This window comes from Epargyreus clarus, unplaced genomic scaffold (genome assembly GCF_041222505.1).
Source record: "Epargyreus clarus isolate Ecla_fem2 unplaced genomic scaffold, WU_Ecla_fem_2.2 ptg000017l, whole genome shotgun sequence".
Taxonomy (NCBI): Eukaryota; Metazoa; Arthropoda; class Insecta; order Lepidoptera; family Hesperiidae; genus Epargyreus; species Epargyreus clarus.
In genome coordinates, this window is record NW_027332225.1 from 7,936,677 (window position 1) to 7,953,095 (window position 16,419).

Genomic DNA, 16,419 nt, shown 5'->3' on the forward strand with positions numbered 1-16,419 from the left:
GGATTTTGTTGGTGGTAAAACGTCTGCGAAGGCGTAGGCGTAGGGGTTCGTCTGCGAAGGCTCTATCGTTATACCTATATCTGCCTGTGTGGCTATTGACTTGAAGGACACATAAGGTTTTCTACGACATACACATACGCGTAGTCTTCAGGGGCGTTGCACCTGTGCCCGACTTTTGGCAGAACTCCATTCACGTTCAAAGTGTCCATGGGTAGTGACTACAGTGTGCATTATAATAATAAGTGGTCATTTACTACTTAAATTCTATACAAATATGAATATTTTAGTAAATTTTCATACTTTGCATAAAATGTAAAATGTATTATTTCTTGTATAAGATGTTTTGGTAGACCCTTTCTTTCACCAAAACGTAAGATATTAATATTCGAGGCAAGCGCGCTAGACTTTCAATGCTCCACTGAATATTAATTACATAACTGGTTGGAATGTAGATAGAGTGAAATAGTTCAAAATGTCTACTTGAGTACGTGATAGACAATATGACATGTGGCTAGAAGTGTATTACACGTATTTTGTAGTATAATACCTACAGTTGTGTTTGAATGCAGTCTGTATGGATGCAGTACCTACCTACCTACCTATAGTTAACCTTATGGCTAAAAGTGTATATATAAGGGCTGGTATACTAATCAAATTTCAGTATAAATAATAAATTGCGTAAAGGTTGAAATACCATAATTGAAATTGAAGTAGGGAACTAACATGCAGTTCGCTCGATGGTCATTGGACATCAAGTCCAGATTGGTTTGAAGTTTTACTTGACGTCGGCTACATGCATTGCTGTCAAAGCGGGATACAGCAGCGCTAGTCGTGGTTATACATAGGTGGTATCCTGTAAGAAGGTTATACCGTCTTACAGGATAAACGTAGATAAGACCATTTGTTTCATATGACTACTGTGATCGGGTTGGTATCAATAAGCTACATTTAATTCAAGGAAATGTAAGTAATGTAATGTTAAATCAATGTTAATTCAATTTCCTAATAAAGGAGAAACGTATGTCCGTTAAAGCATCTTCATGTCGAGTTTTGTAATTTCAGTGTTAGTATGTTCAAGTGATATTGATTTAAACGTTTCCTATGAGAAATAACATGTGTCTATAGAATTTTCCATGGCGTCAAAAACACAATATGGTGTGTTCTCACGAACTTTACCTACTGTCGTTACGTCGTATTGTATCGTATTGTTTTCTATGGCAATCTATGTGTTAATTCATACTATGCTATGTCTATGACTTAGTAATAAAATAGACTTTTAACAATTGCTTTTATACAGATTAATCTAGGACCAATGTAGGGATAGCAGATTTCTAAAATGACTGATAGCTTACTGGCATGAATTTAAGCGTCTTTATGTTATGGGTCCAGGCTTGAAATCTTAGACACATACCTCCGTTTGTAGGATATTAAGTGCGATTCTGAAATTAATTATCATGTTTCTAACGGTGAATGAAAACATTGAAACCGAACCTAAAGGAGTTCTTTTTAAAACAGTTTTCAGATTTTATACTGGGGAAAAACCTGTGCTCAGTGGTACAGTAATAGGTTGATGATGAAGATGACTTCTTGATCATCCTTTCTGATATAACTCCGAACTCATATTTTGTGATGTGTTTTTTCAAGGAATACTTTATCCTCATTCGTCATGTAAGATTAAATCTTATATTAGGAGTCTGTTCTCTTATTATATTCACTTGACATTGTATATTAATCAACGTCTGTTATTTTGATATCATGTCGAAGGATATCCGATATAACACGAAGAATGCTTGTTTGTCAGGTGTTTGTTTGGCTACAGTCCGTATATCCGTACGTCTGCAACCTTTGGATTCTTGGCACAAATATCTGGCAAATCTGTCCGGCTATTTGTATTTCATTCAAGCGAGCAAACAAAGTTTCATTCAGACACTCAGGCATTGGGTAATAAAAACAAATGTGAATTCAGGTCATCTTAACATTATGGTTGTATTTGAATCCACGCTGCCCTTCCGTCCGTTCCACTGTTCTTCCTTCCATCAGACTATTCCGTCTGTCTGTCCGTTTAACAGTCCGTCTATCCTTTTGTATTCCGTTTGTCCGTCATTCTCGTCCGTTGGTACGATCTACTTTACCGTCTGACCTTCCTTCTACATAACGCTTAAATAAGCCCTATTAACCATAATAAATAGTTGTAAATTTGCTAAGTTGTGGTATTTAAGGTCGGTGTTGTGCCAAAAATTGTTATTTAAAAATAAATAAATTACTTAAAGGAATAAAATAAAAGTAACGTTTTGTTGAACTTTGTGATTTGTATCGTAAAACCTTAATGCGGTACGGTCAAAGTTTAAACTCCAAAAGGCTAGAAGTAAAACAAAAACTATGAAAACAATTTCATCCGGCGCGGCATCCGGGTGAGGGGGAAGATGCACAATCCTTACTAATATTATAAATCCGAATGTAACTCTGTCTGTCTGTCTGTCTGTCTGGTTGTCTTTTCTTCACGCCTAAACCACTGAACTGATTTTAATGAAATTTTGTACAAAGATAGTCTAAAACCCGAGAAAGGACATAGGATAGTTTTTATCCCGGAAATCCCACGGGAACTAGGGATGGCGATCGAATGGAGAATCGATCTTTTGGACCAAAAAGTCGATTATTTTAATCGATATTAATTCATTTCATCAAGTGATGATCTTTAGCAAAGTTGAAGGTACGAATTTTCAGTTTTATGTATGTTAGTATGTTATATTATTTTCTTTTAAACGCGGGCGAAGCCGCGGGCAATAACTAGTGATTAATATTTTAATATTAATATAGTTACATATTATTTTTCATTTTTAATTTTGTTCCTTTTTGTACAACTATTAAGAATTCTTGTTCTGAGATAACTTTTGGACCTGACAGTTTCCTCAGGATGTTTTTCTTCGCCATTAAAATACATAATATAATTATCACCTGATAATTAATTTATATTAGAAACGCAACTTACAAACATCATGGATGAGCTCCTGGAATTCGAACCCCTACCCCTACGCTGAAAGGTCGAATTTCAACTACATGCTACAGATTATACAATATAATGATTCATTAATTTTATAAAAGATAAGTAATAATTTTAATCCTTTTTGTGATTAGTCACAACTACCTATAGACTTCACTGTGTAGTTATAGCTAGCTAGAAATAACATCAACGCCAGTTCTAGACAGGGCCGGATTTAGAGGTCTAGAGGCCTTGGGGCAACAAAGGAGTGGAGGCCCCCTGGCCCCAAATTATTTTCCGAATAGAATGAACTACTTTTTCAGTTGAGTTTTACAATAAATATTTTATTGTGAAACGCAGGTAGATTCTTCTAGTTAACAATAAGTCCATAATCCTCGTATAATTGGATAAATTAACAGTAAAAAACTATACTTTGACGTTAATTACCCATAGTTACATTTTACGATACGATTAACATTTTTACCGAGATTTAGATATCATTAAGTTACCAAATCTCAGTATTAAATTACCTGTAAACACTAAATACGATAGTAAAAAATAATACAAAATGATAATGAAACTCAAGATCATTGTTGATGATCTTAAGAAATATTAAATGATGCTGAACAATATTTAGTAGATCCGCCATTGCGCAATAAAGGTTTTTTCTTGGTAAGTTTCCATCCGTGATGTAAACAAGTTAAGATGTTTTAAAGAAAAACTTCCTTAGCATATTAAAATATTTTTCTTAAATTTAACTTTTAACACTACAAAGTTCATTATGTTAATATATAAGATTTCCTAATATTATGTAACTGATACAATCGTTATCTTTAATATGCGAAATCTATTTATAGCCCTAAGCAGTAAAACAGCTTTAGTATTTTTGTTGCTATAGACTTTAAAGAAGTTTTAAAATATTTCTGTCATAACTTCTGCAACTCGTCAACAGATGGCGCCACTAATGTTTCTAAATCACGCAATTGGAGTTTTCTCATAATTTGCGTATATACAAGCTCTGAACTGAGACAGTTGGAGCTCAGCAGCTTCCTAGGCAGGATTACCTTGTAGGAGATCTTTCTTTGCCAAATTTTAATTTGTTCATTTATTTATAGCAAATGTGAATTTGGTTTACAGGTCGTAAGTTGGTTATAAAAGTAAACAACGTGAATGATACATTTATTGTTTAAAAGAATCGTTTAATAAAAGTTTCCAAACGAGTATGATTATGACGTGTTTACACATGGAGTAGTCTGTTACCACGCTTGCGGAATAGGTGGCACTTCTTTGTAATACCTGAGGGAATATTTATTAATCCATTGAGTATCTTGCGTTTAACAAGCACGTATTAAAATCTAAATAGTTAAAAAATACGAACATTTATTTTAGTATATTGAATTAATAAGTTAGAAATATAATTTTCCAGTAGTAGTAGTAGTAGTAGTAAAAAATCTAACGTGCACCAACAAGTCTATCTCAAGTAACCTATTACTTCTAATACACATACCTTGGGATGATTAAAAACTTGTCTACAAATAAAAAAAGTTATTTTTTTATAATTTGGCGTCTCGTGATAAGTATCTTAGGCAGCTTAGAAACATACCAGTTCTTTTGAAATCATAGACATACACTAAAATGTTTAGTTATTTGTATAATTATATAGCTAGATACGATTGACACATACCCATTTACGGAGATAAACGAGCAAGTATGTACCTATTGCGAATGCTACTACGAAACGCGATACGTCTCTAGAATTACAGCGTATCTGACAGATGATATTGTGAAAGTTCTCGATGCGTGAAACAATGAGCCTTTTAAAAGAATCAACTCTATTTACCTCACGAATCCTCCCAACGGTGAAAACGCTTTGTCATTTAGCGGCACCAGAAGAGGCGAGGAACGCATTCCTTGTGGCAACTTCATGAAGTACTTCACGCTATTCGGGATGAGGATACCTGTGAATGTAGCATTGCGTACACAAATGCGAATTTTGTATCGGAGCCAACAAAATTAACCAATATCCTTACCGTTTGCGTCATATCTATACTTTCGCAACAGCGACTGCATGCTCGGGTTTTGTACGTTGGATAGCACCACGATGGCGCACGGCTGCGACATAGGTATCAATTATCAATATTTAAATGCATTAGTCACCCAATAGAATACAAACAAGTTGTATTTGACTCACCTTTTTAGGTTTTTCGTTGGTGATTTTTCCTTCTATTTCAAAGCCATACTCTTCGTTCTCCTTGCTGTTGTATGCGTCTATCCCAAGGGCTGATTCATGTGAATTATCGTTGATTGTGAAGTCCGGTAGTGAAACCGACTCCATTATAGGTGGCTCAGTTTCATAGTTTATTGGTAACATCCTCTGTAATTCGATAGGCAGCCGTAAAAATATGAAGCAACCAATCAACGAATAACGTGCACAATTTGAAAGCGACTTACAGTTTCAGCATAGATAACTTTGAGCACTACTACCATTAAGATTCCAGTGAACCTCATGTTGAACTGGTCGGAACAGCAATGATAATAAATCGTACCCATCAAATAAGTTCACATAGTTTACAAACATAGAGTCGCATTACTTTAAATTTGAATATTTCGTATCAAACAAGAGTGAGTTGTTTCAAAACAATCCACTAGACCCGTTGCTAAGGTTTTACGTTGAAATTAGTTATCGGAGCAGTGAGAACTTAACAGGTGCGTTGTACGTAGGTGAATTATAATAAGAAATGGTGAAGAAAATAAACATAGCCGTTAGAGAAAAAACTGTAAGTGCGTAGATCATTTTCAACCAGAAACAGGATGAATAATAGCTGGTATTCGTTGAAGTCTGGCGTGCAACTACGTCAATTTCTTAGTATAAAATAAAATAGAGCAACTTTTTGAATGAAACTTGAATGTAGACTGGCGGGCGCCCGATCTAAAGCATATTATGCACGATCTAGTAGCTGTTATTCGTGTGTGCTTCTAAACATTTTCCCTTTATCGTTAATATCGTGAACAGGCTTCCGAGTCGTCATGTATCTAGAGGAAAATTCCACTTGGTCTCATCTGCATAAAAACTTATGATAAAAACCTGTGGCCTGCCAAAATTAGCATAGTTTAACTTACGAACATTTTTGGCAAGAATTTTTTAGTTATCAAGCTATCAGAGAGCACCAAAACATGAAAAGGCCTTATTGATTAATAACATTTCCTCTCAATATACATTATATTTATTATTATTCATGTGTAAAGTCATCCCGGATATAGAAATTTGTTGGTTGGTGCGTCTACGACTTTAGGTACATTGTTTATTTTTAGGGCGGTCGGTACGTATATATTTTCCTGTGGTGAAGATTCCAGCTATCTAATATTTTGTTTAGTTTTCTGGGTAACTGGCGTATATTTTAAAATGTTTCTTTCAATAATAAGTATTCTTCCGTAGTTCCGTGTCTGGATTAATCAATTCACGAGTATGTTTTAGGATTTCGTCACATTTTTTAGGAGCTATAACTTAACTTTTATGGATATGAGAAGTATACTCTCGGTGTTGTGTGGAGGAGAGAGATCATATCGCTATTGTTATAACAAGGACATATTGTAGTCGGATTCGGAGAAAACAAATATAGTCTAAAATTCATCGGTGATATGCCAAGGGGATTGATTAAAATTTCGAATATTTTATCTTAATTAGATTCCTACCTTGTGGGATAGAAATGGAATTTGACCTCCGAACTTCTACAGAGGCTGATTGGAATTGGCTTCCTGTACGGTCAATAATTCAATATCAAATTATAAGAGATTAGAGAACTGTTAAGCAATTTTAAAGTATCCATTTGGCTTTTATAATTTCGCTATTTACTTTTAAAATTTGCACACGTTATTTTGTTATCATTTTACGGTAGCTGGTTACGCTCGAAGTAAATTAACTCGTATGTTTACGTAACAATGTTCTCGATTTCTTGGGAATGTGGAATTTCAATGTCAAACAAATATTATTCGAGTTGCCTTGAACGTTTCCAAGGATTAGTAATGTGCGTGCAAACCCTGCGGGCGTCCTTTCGAAGGTTGGCGACGGAAGGAGGACGGAAAATCTGTATGTATGAAACTGAATCAGTTGTGTTTGTTTAGTTCAATTGTGTTTATTATAAGCATCGAGTTTATTTCAATGGTTTATAATAATTTTGGTACTTCTTTTGAAGGTAGCAAAACAGGAAGACTTGGATGAAACTATTTTTTTCTTTAATTTAGTTACACGGTGAGTAAAACATATTAAACGTAGTTGAATACAAATCAATTTGGTTGCTTTTTCCGGATGTGGTAAGGATGACATATGAAAAATTTTGACCTATTCGTAGGACATCGTAATGTAATTGTGGTTGACCTCACGTAGAAAATTTCAAAAAAATGCAATTGATAAGAGATGTTTTAAGGCGACTGTGACCACTTACCACAAAATGTATCACCACTAACTGAACTGTAGACTTGTTACTGTTATGTAATACAGAAAGATGAAAAGAAATCCGGAGCGCAAGCTTATAAAGATTAGAAATATTAAGCGCGCTGGTTCATTTCTAACAAACAAGCTAATAAGGAAACTGATACACATTGTTATTGCTTTTACTAAGCAGTAGGAGTTGTGTATAAACTATTTACTTCGTGTATGTTACAGGGTTAATCTTTATTATGTTAGCTTGTGTATAGAGATTGGACCCTTTTTAATGTTAATGTGCTGTTTATAACATTGAGAAATCAAGTGGAAATTCATTTCACTTAGTAGTAAGTGGTCACTGCCCTCCGTGGACATTTGCAATTTTAGATCGAATTAGAGTACTAACAAAAATCACCACAGTTGCTGCTCCTGAGGACTTCCGTGGTACTTAATGTCATTCGTGGAACGCCTCATAATATGTCTCTTCCTTACGACATTCTTCAATTCCGAACATAATACCGCTTAACAATTAGGTAAGAACCACCGACATGTGTCTGGTGGTTCTTCCAGATTCGTACGACGCAGGGTTTTTCCACCTTTAAAATATGTTTTACGTCGTCATGTTTTGTGAGTGCGATATCAGATTTTTGTTAAAACATCTAAAAATATTTATTTTAAAAATGTGTTTCCTTTTAGAACCATAAAAATGACGACATAAAAGTCGCACATTAGCTCGAAGCAGATATCACGTATGGAGAAATTTATTGCGAAAAACGCCCAATGAGATCATCTTTCTACCTATAAAGGGAATCATGGAGTTTAATAGCCTGCCTGGAAAGACCTAAGGTAAACCATTTAGCTTGATGAAGGTTAAATTGTATAATGTCCATCTATTATTAGACTTGGTATTTGTATTACCTTGACTGTGATATTACTCTATGGGATGATCCGATTTTTGACTGTTTGTCTAAGTAGTTGCTACTTTGTGGTCGTCCTCAACTGTTTTATTTTTGCTAAGAAATGACGGAAAAAAGTAAATTAGGAAGTTATATATTCTTGTTTCTTCTTACGAGCCTTGCACTCCTATCCGAGGTGGTACAGTACTTATTATCGAGAACCATGAAGAGAATGAGAATGGAACTATTCTTTAAGTTTTTTGATCCACAAGTCTCAATACATTGCAGACCATAATGTGTCACTACATTATTATCAAACGGCGCTCATCATTATTTGAAAGTAACTAGTGTAGAACAATAGAGACATCTATGTTTAAATTGCAAGTTCGGATCAGCTATTACAGATTGGCACGGAACGAAGCAATAGCATCGTCTCGACTGTACGATTTACACAATAGCGGTTGTAACGGTGTACCTGTGTCCCGCTTGGTTAGCAATGCACTGAGCTTGGTATAGATAACCGAGATCAACCTGAGTGCACATTAGATGGATTAGTATTTAAATCAGAAGTAAGATTTGTATAGAGCAGTGTTTTTGTTTAAATAGTGGAAGATAGCCGTATATGTAGCATTAGCTAAAGAGCATGGTCTATGACCTAATCCTTTTTATTTTGATGATTGTTTCGTGCTGAGCAGAGGCACAGCAATGGGTTGGACTAATAGAAAATGTAGTCCATATGATGTATAGGATAAGTGTCCAACCTGAAATACATCACCAGTGCATTCCTTTCACTAATCAGGCTCTCGCCTCCAGAAGAGTTTTGCTTTAATGGTTGATATTAACATATCCGGCCTCGTTAGCCAACCTTTTTAAAATTAAATTACACCAGTTTTTTATTACTTTAACTTACAAGTTGTCGCCGTTGTCGAAAATCGAAGATTTCGGTGACCTTTAAAGTGTACTATTTTGTTTTGCGTATAAAATTATAAATGTTTACAACAACGCTACAAGGTGTTACTAGAAGTGGACGCTAATTAAGTGTTATTCGCAATTCACTCTCATTAATGATTCGCAAAAGTTGGTCATTAATGGAATTAGGCAATTTCTAAAAATAAAGCTAACGTGCGGTTGCCTCGCTTTTTATGTTGCCGTAAGATACAAATACAGGAAGGTAAAATAAGGAAGGGAGGTCTTTCTGATTAAAATTTATCAGATTGGTGATAATGACGATAATAAAAATGTAAGATAGGTACGTATGTGGCTTTAATGAAGTCTATTAATCTGATGACAGGCACGAGTTCGTATAGGGAATATGACCTTGACCCATATAACAGTAGAACAGGAGTTGATATTGATAATGAATTTTCGAACATGAAGATCCTAACAGATTACAGGACCTGATTAGTTACGGAAGCTGACAAACAGTTTTCTAAATCCAATGAGCTATTAAGCTTATTTTTAAACACACAAACATTGACTTAAGCCACTATTTAAGACGCCAGTCACGCCCAATGTATCTGTACGTGTGAGTAACGACTACTGTCGCCTTGACTTCTTCACGATACATTATGACGTGATGCGACCTTTGTCACTTGAAATTATTCGAAGAGGTTACCACGCCACGTGCTCTGCAGGTTCTTGCAGGCTCATAATTGGCAATTACAAACGTTGTTATTGAAGAGTGATTTATTCAGCGGCGGATCAAGAGTTCTGGCCGCCCTAGGCTAATTACGAAGACGCGCCTCCACCGTAACGATATACCTCAAAAGTAATATATGAGTTTTGACTTTGTTTACTAGCATGAAATAAATAGTGGCGAAGACACAATTTTGGCGCGCCCAGATCCCCGCGTCCTAGGCTGCAGTCTAATTAGCCTAAGGGTTAATCAGGCCCTGGATATATTGTCTCCTGTATCCTACTTTAATAAAGAAAGAAATAACTATAATGCTTCGTCTCAATTTGACACACCATTCTTCTTATCGCTAATTTAGATTTTTGTTTTCGCTCGCTCCCTACTGCATTCGAACTTCCTTAACTTCATTTTCAACAACCGCCCTCGGGTTATCTAAAAAATTCACGCCCTTACTCTTGGTAATATTAAAGATTGCATAATAATAAACCAAAATGTACCTCAAATCGATTTTCTGTAAGAAATATTTCACTAAATATAGTGGTTAGAAATGAAAGTATAAATAAATTTACAAATACTGGATAAGTAGTCGATCCAGGGCGTCGCAAGCTGATGCCCAGGAGACAAGTTGGTGTTGGACAGAGTTGGCGGAGCAGTGATTTTTGCATTTCTAGGAGGGGGCGGAAGAACTAATGATTTTTGAATAGGATTCAGCTGCCCTTCCTTGCCTCTACTTTGGTTAGAACTTTTGAACATCAAACAACTTTCCTATACTAACTAATTCCTACGTATAATCATTTTAATTGTTTTTTTTCGTCGCATTTTCTGTTTTATCCAATAGTCCAAGATCCCAGGGCCACCAGACGTCACGTATTTTCTGACGAAGGAAATGTGGACGATTGAGTAGTGTTAGTATGTACTAAGAACGCATGCCTACCTGCTAGCTTGCTCAGACGGCCAATTTTCAGGTATCAGGTAATCAAGGTACATAAAAACTTTACTTACCTCACGTAAATTCTCCAAGCTGATTTTTACGTATATTTTAGGCAATATCCTTAAAAATAAGTCGCCAATACTCCCAGACACTTTCCGTCGGCCGTATTGCTTTGCAGACGCTTTAAAGCTCCCAAAATAATTACTTAACTTCACGTAAATTCTGATGCTCCATTTTTATATATGTCTACCAGACAACTATTTTAAAATCTTTTACAAGAAGACAGACCGATCCAAGGGGCCAATCATCCCCTAAGCTCAATTTTAATGCCTCTGTGGGTAGGAGCGCGAGGGCATTATCCACGCGCATGAGACTGAGTGAGACATGTATTAGGATATATTGACCTCTCTCTCTCTCTCACTCCGTTACAATTTACTCATATAACTTAATTACCATGTACCATGTACCGTGTACCATGTATGCAATATTGATGCCCAGGTACTGATATAGCAGCTATAATGCTGGGAAATATGCATCATTTGAAAAATGGTGATTCCCACGTTTGGATTTTGACCGGCACTGGTAACAAACAGAGGTATATTGACTTGAATACTATCTACGAACAATTCGGACCGTCGTTGTGTCAAAGTTTACCAGCATTCCATGCTATCACAGGATGTGATTTTAATCCAGCATTTTTCAAAAAGGGCAAACAAAGGCCGTTTAATATTTTGAAGAAAAATGAAGAATACCAACAAGCATTTCACCGTTTTGGTTCCTTGGATTTTGTTGGTGATGTAGATGAAGAAGAACGTGTATTCAACATAATACAAAAATGTATCTGTGATGTATACAACGTTCCTGGAATAATTGATGTAGATGCTGCCAGACTCCAACTGTTTATTAACAATTATATGGTTTCTGACATTAATGAAGAATTCAATCGGAAAAATTTGAAAAACTTCGATGTTAGCAGCTTACCACCTTGCAAAAGTGAGCTTTGGCAACAGTTCCGACGAGCTAACTATATTGCTAGTCTTTGGAACAATGCAACTATGAAGATGATAAATATTTTCAAACCCGAAAATAATGGCTGGACATTAAAAGATGGAACATATGATTTTCATTGGTTCGACGGAGATGAATTACCGGGATTTGTCAGTGAGTCGCTAGAAGAACAATCAGGTAATTTATTTTCGTTTCTCATATTTTTTGTGTCAGTTTAGATTTTTCAGATCTTCATTGTTTGAATATTTTTTTTACAGTGGAAGGAAATGAGGACAAAGTTGATAGCGACAATGACGATTTAGATATTCAATATCAAGATTGGCTGGATGATGAATTGTCTAATTTCAATGACGATGATAATGAAGATTAGAGGCACTACTCAGAAATTTTGAGAGATTAATATTTTTCTACTTTGTATTTTACTTATGATTAATTCCCAATAAATAAATAATTAAAAAAAATTGCTGTTATTCAATGAATTCGTTAACACTATCGAGTATTTGATATTGCTTAAAAAAAAAATTGAAGTTTTTTCGAATTTATCAAAACAGCTTGTAGGATAAAATTCTAGAATTATTGTAGTCAAATGAGCATTTTTTTACAAGTTAATTTTTAATTGTTTACCTGATTTTTTATTTTTTAGCTGATTTTTTTTAATATTAATAATTAAGTTATATGAGTAAATTGTAACGGAGTGATAGAGAGAGAGAGGTCAATATATCCTAATACATGTCTCACTCAGTCTCATGCGCGTGGATAATGCCGTCGCACTCCTACCCACAGAGGCATTAAAATTGAGCTTAGGGGATGATTGGCCCCTTGGATCGGTCTGTCTTCTTGTAAAAGATTTTAAAATAGTTGTCTGGTAGACATATATAAAAATGGAGCATCAGAATTTACGTGAAGTTAAGTAATTATTTTGGGAGCTTTAAAGCGTCTGCAAAGCAATACGGCCGACGGAAAGTGTCTGGGAGTATTGGCGACTTATTTTTAAGGATATTGCCTAAAATATACGTAAAAATCAGCTTGGAGAATTTACGTGAGGTAAGTAATGTTTTTATGTACCTTGATTACCTGATACCTGAAAATTGGCCGTCTGAGCAAGCTAGCAGGTAGGCATGCGTTCTTAGTACATACTAACACTACTCAATCGTCCACATTTCCTTCGTCAGAAAATACGTGACGTCTGGTGGCCCTGGGATCTTGCTCTACAAGTCTTGCAGTCTTATGATCTAAATTTGTCATTGAGGTGCCAATACGAAAGGATTATCTATTAGGTGTCTATTTATTTGGTTTGTCTAGGTTAAACGCATTCTAGAGTCAAGCGGTTAACATTCATTTGGAATAATTAATGCGTGTTCTGCGTCAATTTGTTGTAATATTACACTAACGACACGTGAAGCGAAGGTCAAAATAATCCCATATTAAATTAAATTTTACATTGTACATTATATGCATCTTTGGGGTTAAATACTGATGTTATTTTTTTTTAAAGCGTTTATGTGTGTTTTTGTACCATTTAATTGACGAATAAAAATTAAGAGTTCTTATTGGGGATATTGCCACTAACACCCGTAGGTCAGCAGTCATCAGACTGATCAAATATGCAAATGATCGATTTCCGATCAGGCAGATATCAAAATGAAGAATTTAGATTCTGTTTGGAGTCTGAATAGTTCAATTTGCCTTTACAGTTAAAGAAAAAATACTTTGTATATAAATGTACTTTACATGCGTGTGTAGCTGTAGTATCAACAAGCAAGACAAGCAGACGTTTGTTTAAACAAATGTATTTAACACTTGCCAGTCTAGCCACATTCGGATGGCATATGGCAATGTGTTTGCCAAAGTGCCACGTGATATCGGACGCAAAAACATGAAGGCATTTTATAATATGATATAGTGGTGATTGTACAAGAGTTTACAATTGAAGTGACAACATTTGACCAGTGAAAGTTATCGTAAATGTTATGTTAACTACGTTCGGAAACAATACTTGTAATGGCGTGTTGGTTACTCATCGCGATAATAGTTATGTTTGGATATTGTTACGATCGATTATTATCCTGTTTATTATTTTAACAGCCACATTGAACTGTACTGGTGTATTGGAATTGAAGTGTTATGTTAATTGAGATTAATCAAATCGAAACATTTGATTCAAAGTAGACTTTTTACGGAATTAACCTACCACCGCTTCGAAAGTTGTTTCGTCATTGGAGAAGTGGTGAAAGATACTTCTTAACAAACATTATTTCATTTAATTTTTAACGTTAGACAATGTTGATGACGTAATTTTCTTTAATTTTTGTTCATATCAAGGTTTTGATGTTGACGGTTCATTCAAGGTTATTTTAACGTTGTTCCATGTTAACATAATTATACGTAATTTTTTTCGTAATTAAAAATGCCTAGAAATAGAGTAGCTCAAAAACATATTATTTCTGTTAAACAACCCTCTTATGTATGTAGGGTAAAGTCACTACGTAGCAGATCATCCAGATGTATAAGGTAAATCAAACCGACTCTTCTAATTAAGTATACAGTTTATATAAATAAATTTTCACTTTTTTCCCGTTATTTTCTCACGGTTCTTGCCGCATTTACCTCATTAAGTTGAAGTTGTTATCTTAAAATGTCACTTTCGCTCATACGAGCATTATCGTTGTATGTAATACTGCAAGGAGTGTCGTAGACCGGTTTTAAATATTTATATTTTTTTGGTAAGAGAAGTAACACGTTTGTTACTGCGGCCGATACTGTCACCAAATTTAAAGACGATAGGGCTCCATTCTAAAATCAATACCCTTAAGCACTAATAATATTAAACACTGTCGTATTACGCTCTTTTTAATGCATTTGTGAACAAAAATCGTTAAAATATTGTATATGTAAAATACCTATTAAAATAGCACCATCTAAGTAAGGTTCGGATAAGTATTTCTTCCTAACCACATCCTCCAAACTGGAACACATCAGTGTTGAGCACTGCTGTTATTAGGCATATATAGGTGTGACGGTGGTGTCTCGGGAGTCGAACGAGATATGGTACACTTACTCCTAAACTGTTGTTCCACAATATCTGATGGTATTACCTTGTTTCAGGTCAACCGGCAACTTCGCGTCGGGCGCGGCGGGTGGCGGGTGCGGGGCGCCACGCTCCGCTCCCGCCACCCCGCTGCAGCTCGAACCACATTCAAGGAAGCACGATAAGTAAGTTTTTTTTATAAGATTTTAGTAGCAAATAAGCAGTCCTGTCCTTGTAGTTCCAGGACCAGAATACGGTATCCCCTGCCTGTCGTAAGAGGCGACTAAAAGGGGCTTCCAGGGTTGCGGGCGGCAAGAGTGGGAGCTTGAACCGCCCGGCTAGTGATCCTGGGAAGGACGGTGGTATGTGTGGTCGCATACCGTCGTGTCCACCAGACGGTGTGGCGAGCGTCAAGCTCACCTGGGCAGAGCCCGATGGGGCAACGCGCTAAGAGGACTCCGGTTGCGTTCCTTTGGAGATCCCGGAGTCCTCTACGCAGCGCCGAGGACGGCCACCGGGGGGGGGGTTTAGTGCAGCAAATAAGCAGTCCGCCTGATTTAGAATCAGGAGGAATGCTCGTTCGCCATTCCAAACACCACCTCCAACTCCAAACGAACAGTTCTCCTGACTTAGAATTAGAAATTTTGATTCTTAATCAGGAGGACTGCTCGTCAGTGCCGTGAAAATTGACTAATTTGATATAGAACAGGTTCTACCTGAAGCCGATCACAGATGGGTTGCATCATCTGAGGACTAAGACTGGCAGCCGTACGTGTAAGTCGGCCGATATCCTCAATCTTCTCGCTGGAAATAGTTGTTGCGGTGATTCCTGCGCGGTCGAAGCACACTGACTCTACCACTTTTTAAGTACTCTTATACTATAGTATTTCTGCGGTAAGTTATTAGTTCATTTCTTGGACTACACTGTACTGCACGTAATAGAAATATTTCCACGAATACAAAACAAACACAACGGTTCTACTCCATTTCGCGCTGTGTTACTTCAACTTCGCAAATTATAGAAACTTGCTGCGACGTTATACAGAACCGTGTGAAACAGACCACACACGGCTAGTTATCAATTCTGTGTTCGTTCATATATTACCTACAGAAATTGGCCCTTAGAAGTTTATTGGCTGAAATAGGCCATCCCTACCAAAATTATTGCCGTTGTCCTTTTATGAAATACAAATAGTAAATGATCATGCATTGCAGGTAAGTCGATACCTCATTATTGGCGCTTATGAACATCTGTATTCAACTCTAGCTAGGATTAGGGTCCTAGGTGAGGTCCCCCATTGACCCTGTAGTCTCGGGAATAGAATAGGGCTACGGTATCCCCGGCCTGTCGTAACAGGCGACTAAAAGGGGGCTTCCGGAGTTGCGGGCGGCAAGAGTGGGAGCTCGAACCGTCCAGCAAGCAACCCCGGGAAGACGACGGTATGTGTGTGGTTGCATACCGTCGTAAACACCAGATGGTGTGGGAGGAGCCAAAAGTGCTCCCCCAGGGCAGAGCAGAG

General features: G+C 36.5%; 3 protein-coding genes across 3 annotated transcripts in view; 2 read left to right on the forward strand and 1 right to left on the reverse strand.

Annotated features, from left to right (window-relative positions):
• LOC140749237 (uncharacterized) overlaps positions 1-16,419 on the forward strand; it is a 95,354-nt gene that overhangs the window by 48,257 nt on the left and 30,678 nt on the right. Inside the window, exon 18 of the mRNA XM_073082283.1 lies at positions 14,977-15,084. Coding sequence (XP_072938384.1) covers positions 14,977-15,084 — 108 coding nt within the window. The remainder of the gene's footprint in view (positions 1-14,976; positions 15,085-16,419) is intronic.
• LOC140749176 (uncharacterized) lies at positions 4,146-5,570 on the reverse strand. Its single transcript, XM_073082221.1, has 5 exons — positions 5,432-5,570; positions 5,172-5,354; positions 5,011-5,092; positions 4,821-4,938; positions 4,146-4,276 (listed from the first exon to the last, which is right to left on the reverse strand). Exons 1-5 carry the CDS (start codon positions 5,528-5,530, stop codon positions 4,237-4,239), a joined length of 522 nt encoding a protein of 173 aa, XP_072938322.1. The 5' UTR covers positions 5,531-5,570; the 3' UTR covers positions 4,146-4,236.
• On the forward strand, positions 11,369-12,621 carry LOC140749150 (uncharacterized). Its single transcript, XM_073082190.1, has one exon. The coding sequence runs from the start codon at positions 11,382-11,384 to the stop codon at positions 12,087-12,089; it is 708 nt and encodes a 235-aa protein (XP_072938291.1). The 5' UTR covers positions 11,369-11,381; the 3' UTR covers positions 12,090-12,621.

What these genes read in the sequence shown, in the direction of transcription:
- LOC140749150 (XM_073082190.1), top strand. Translation starts at nt 11,382, where the DNA reads ATGCTGGGAAATATGCATCATTTGAAAAATGGTGATTCCCACGTTTGG.
- LOC140749176 (XM_073082221.1), bottom strand. Translation starts at nt 5,530, where the DNA reads ATGGGTACGATTTATTATCATTGCTGTTCCGACCAGTTCAACATGAGG. An exon ending in AAGTTATCTATGCTGAAACT is followed by an intron (nt 5,355 to 5,431) that starts GTAAGTCGCTTT and finishes ATCGAATTACAG; the next exon opens with AGGATGTTACCAATAAACTA. An exon ending in GTATAGATATGACGCAAACG is followed by an intron (nt 4,939 to 5,010) that starts GTAAGGATATTG and finishes CTACATTCACAG; the next exon opens with GTATCCTCATCCCGAATAGC.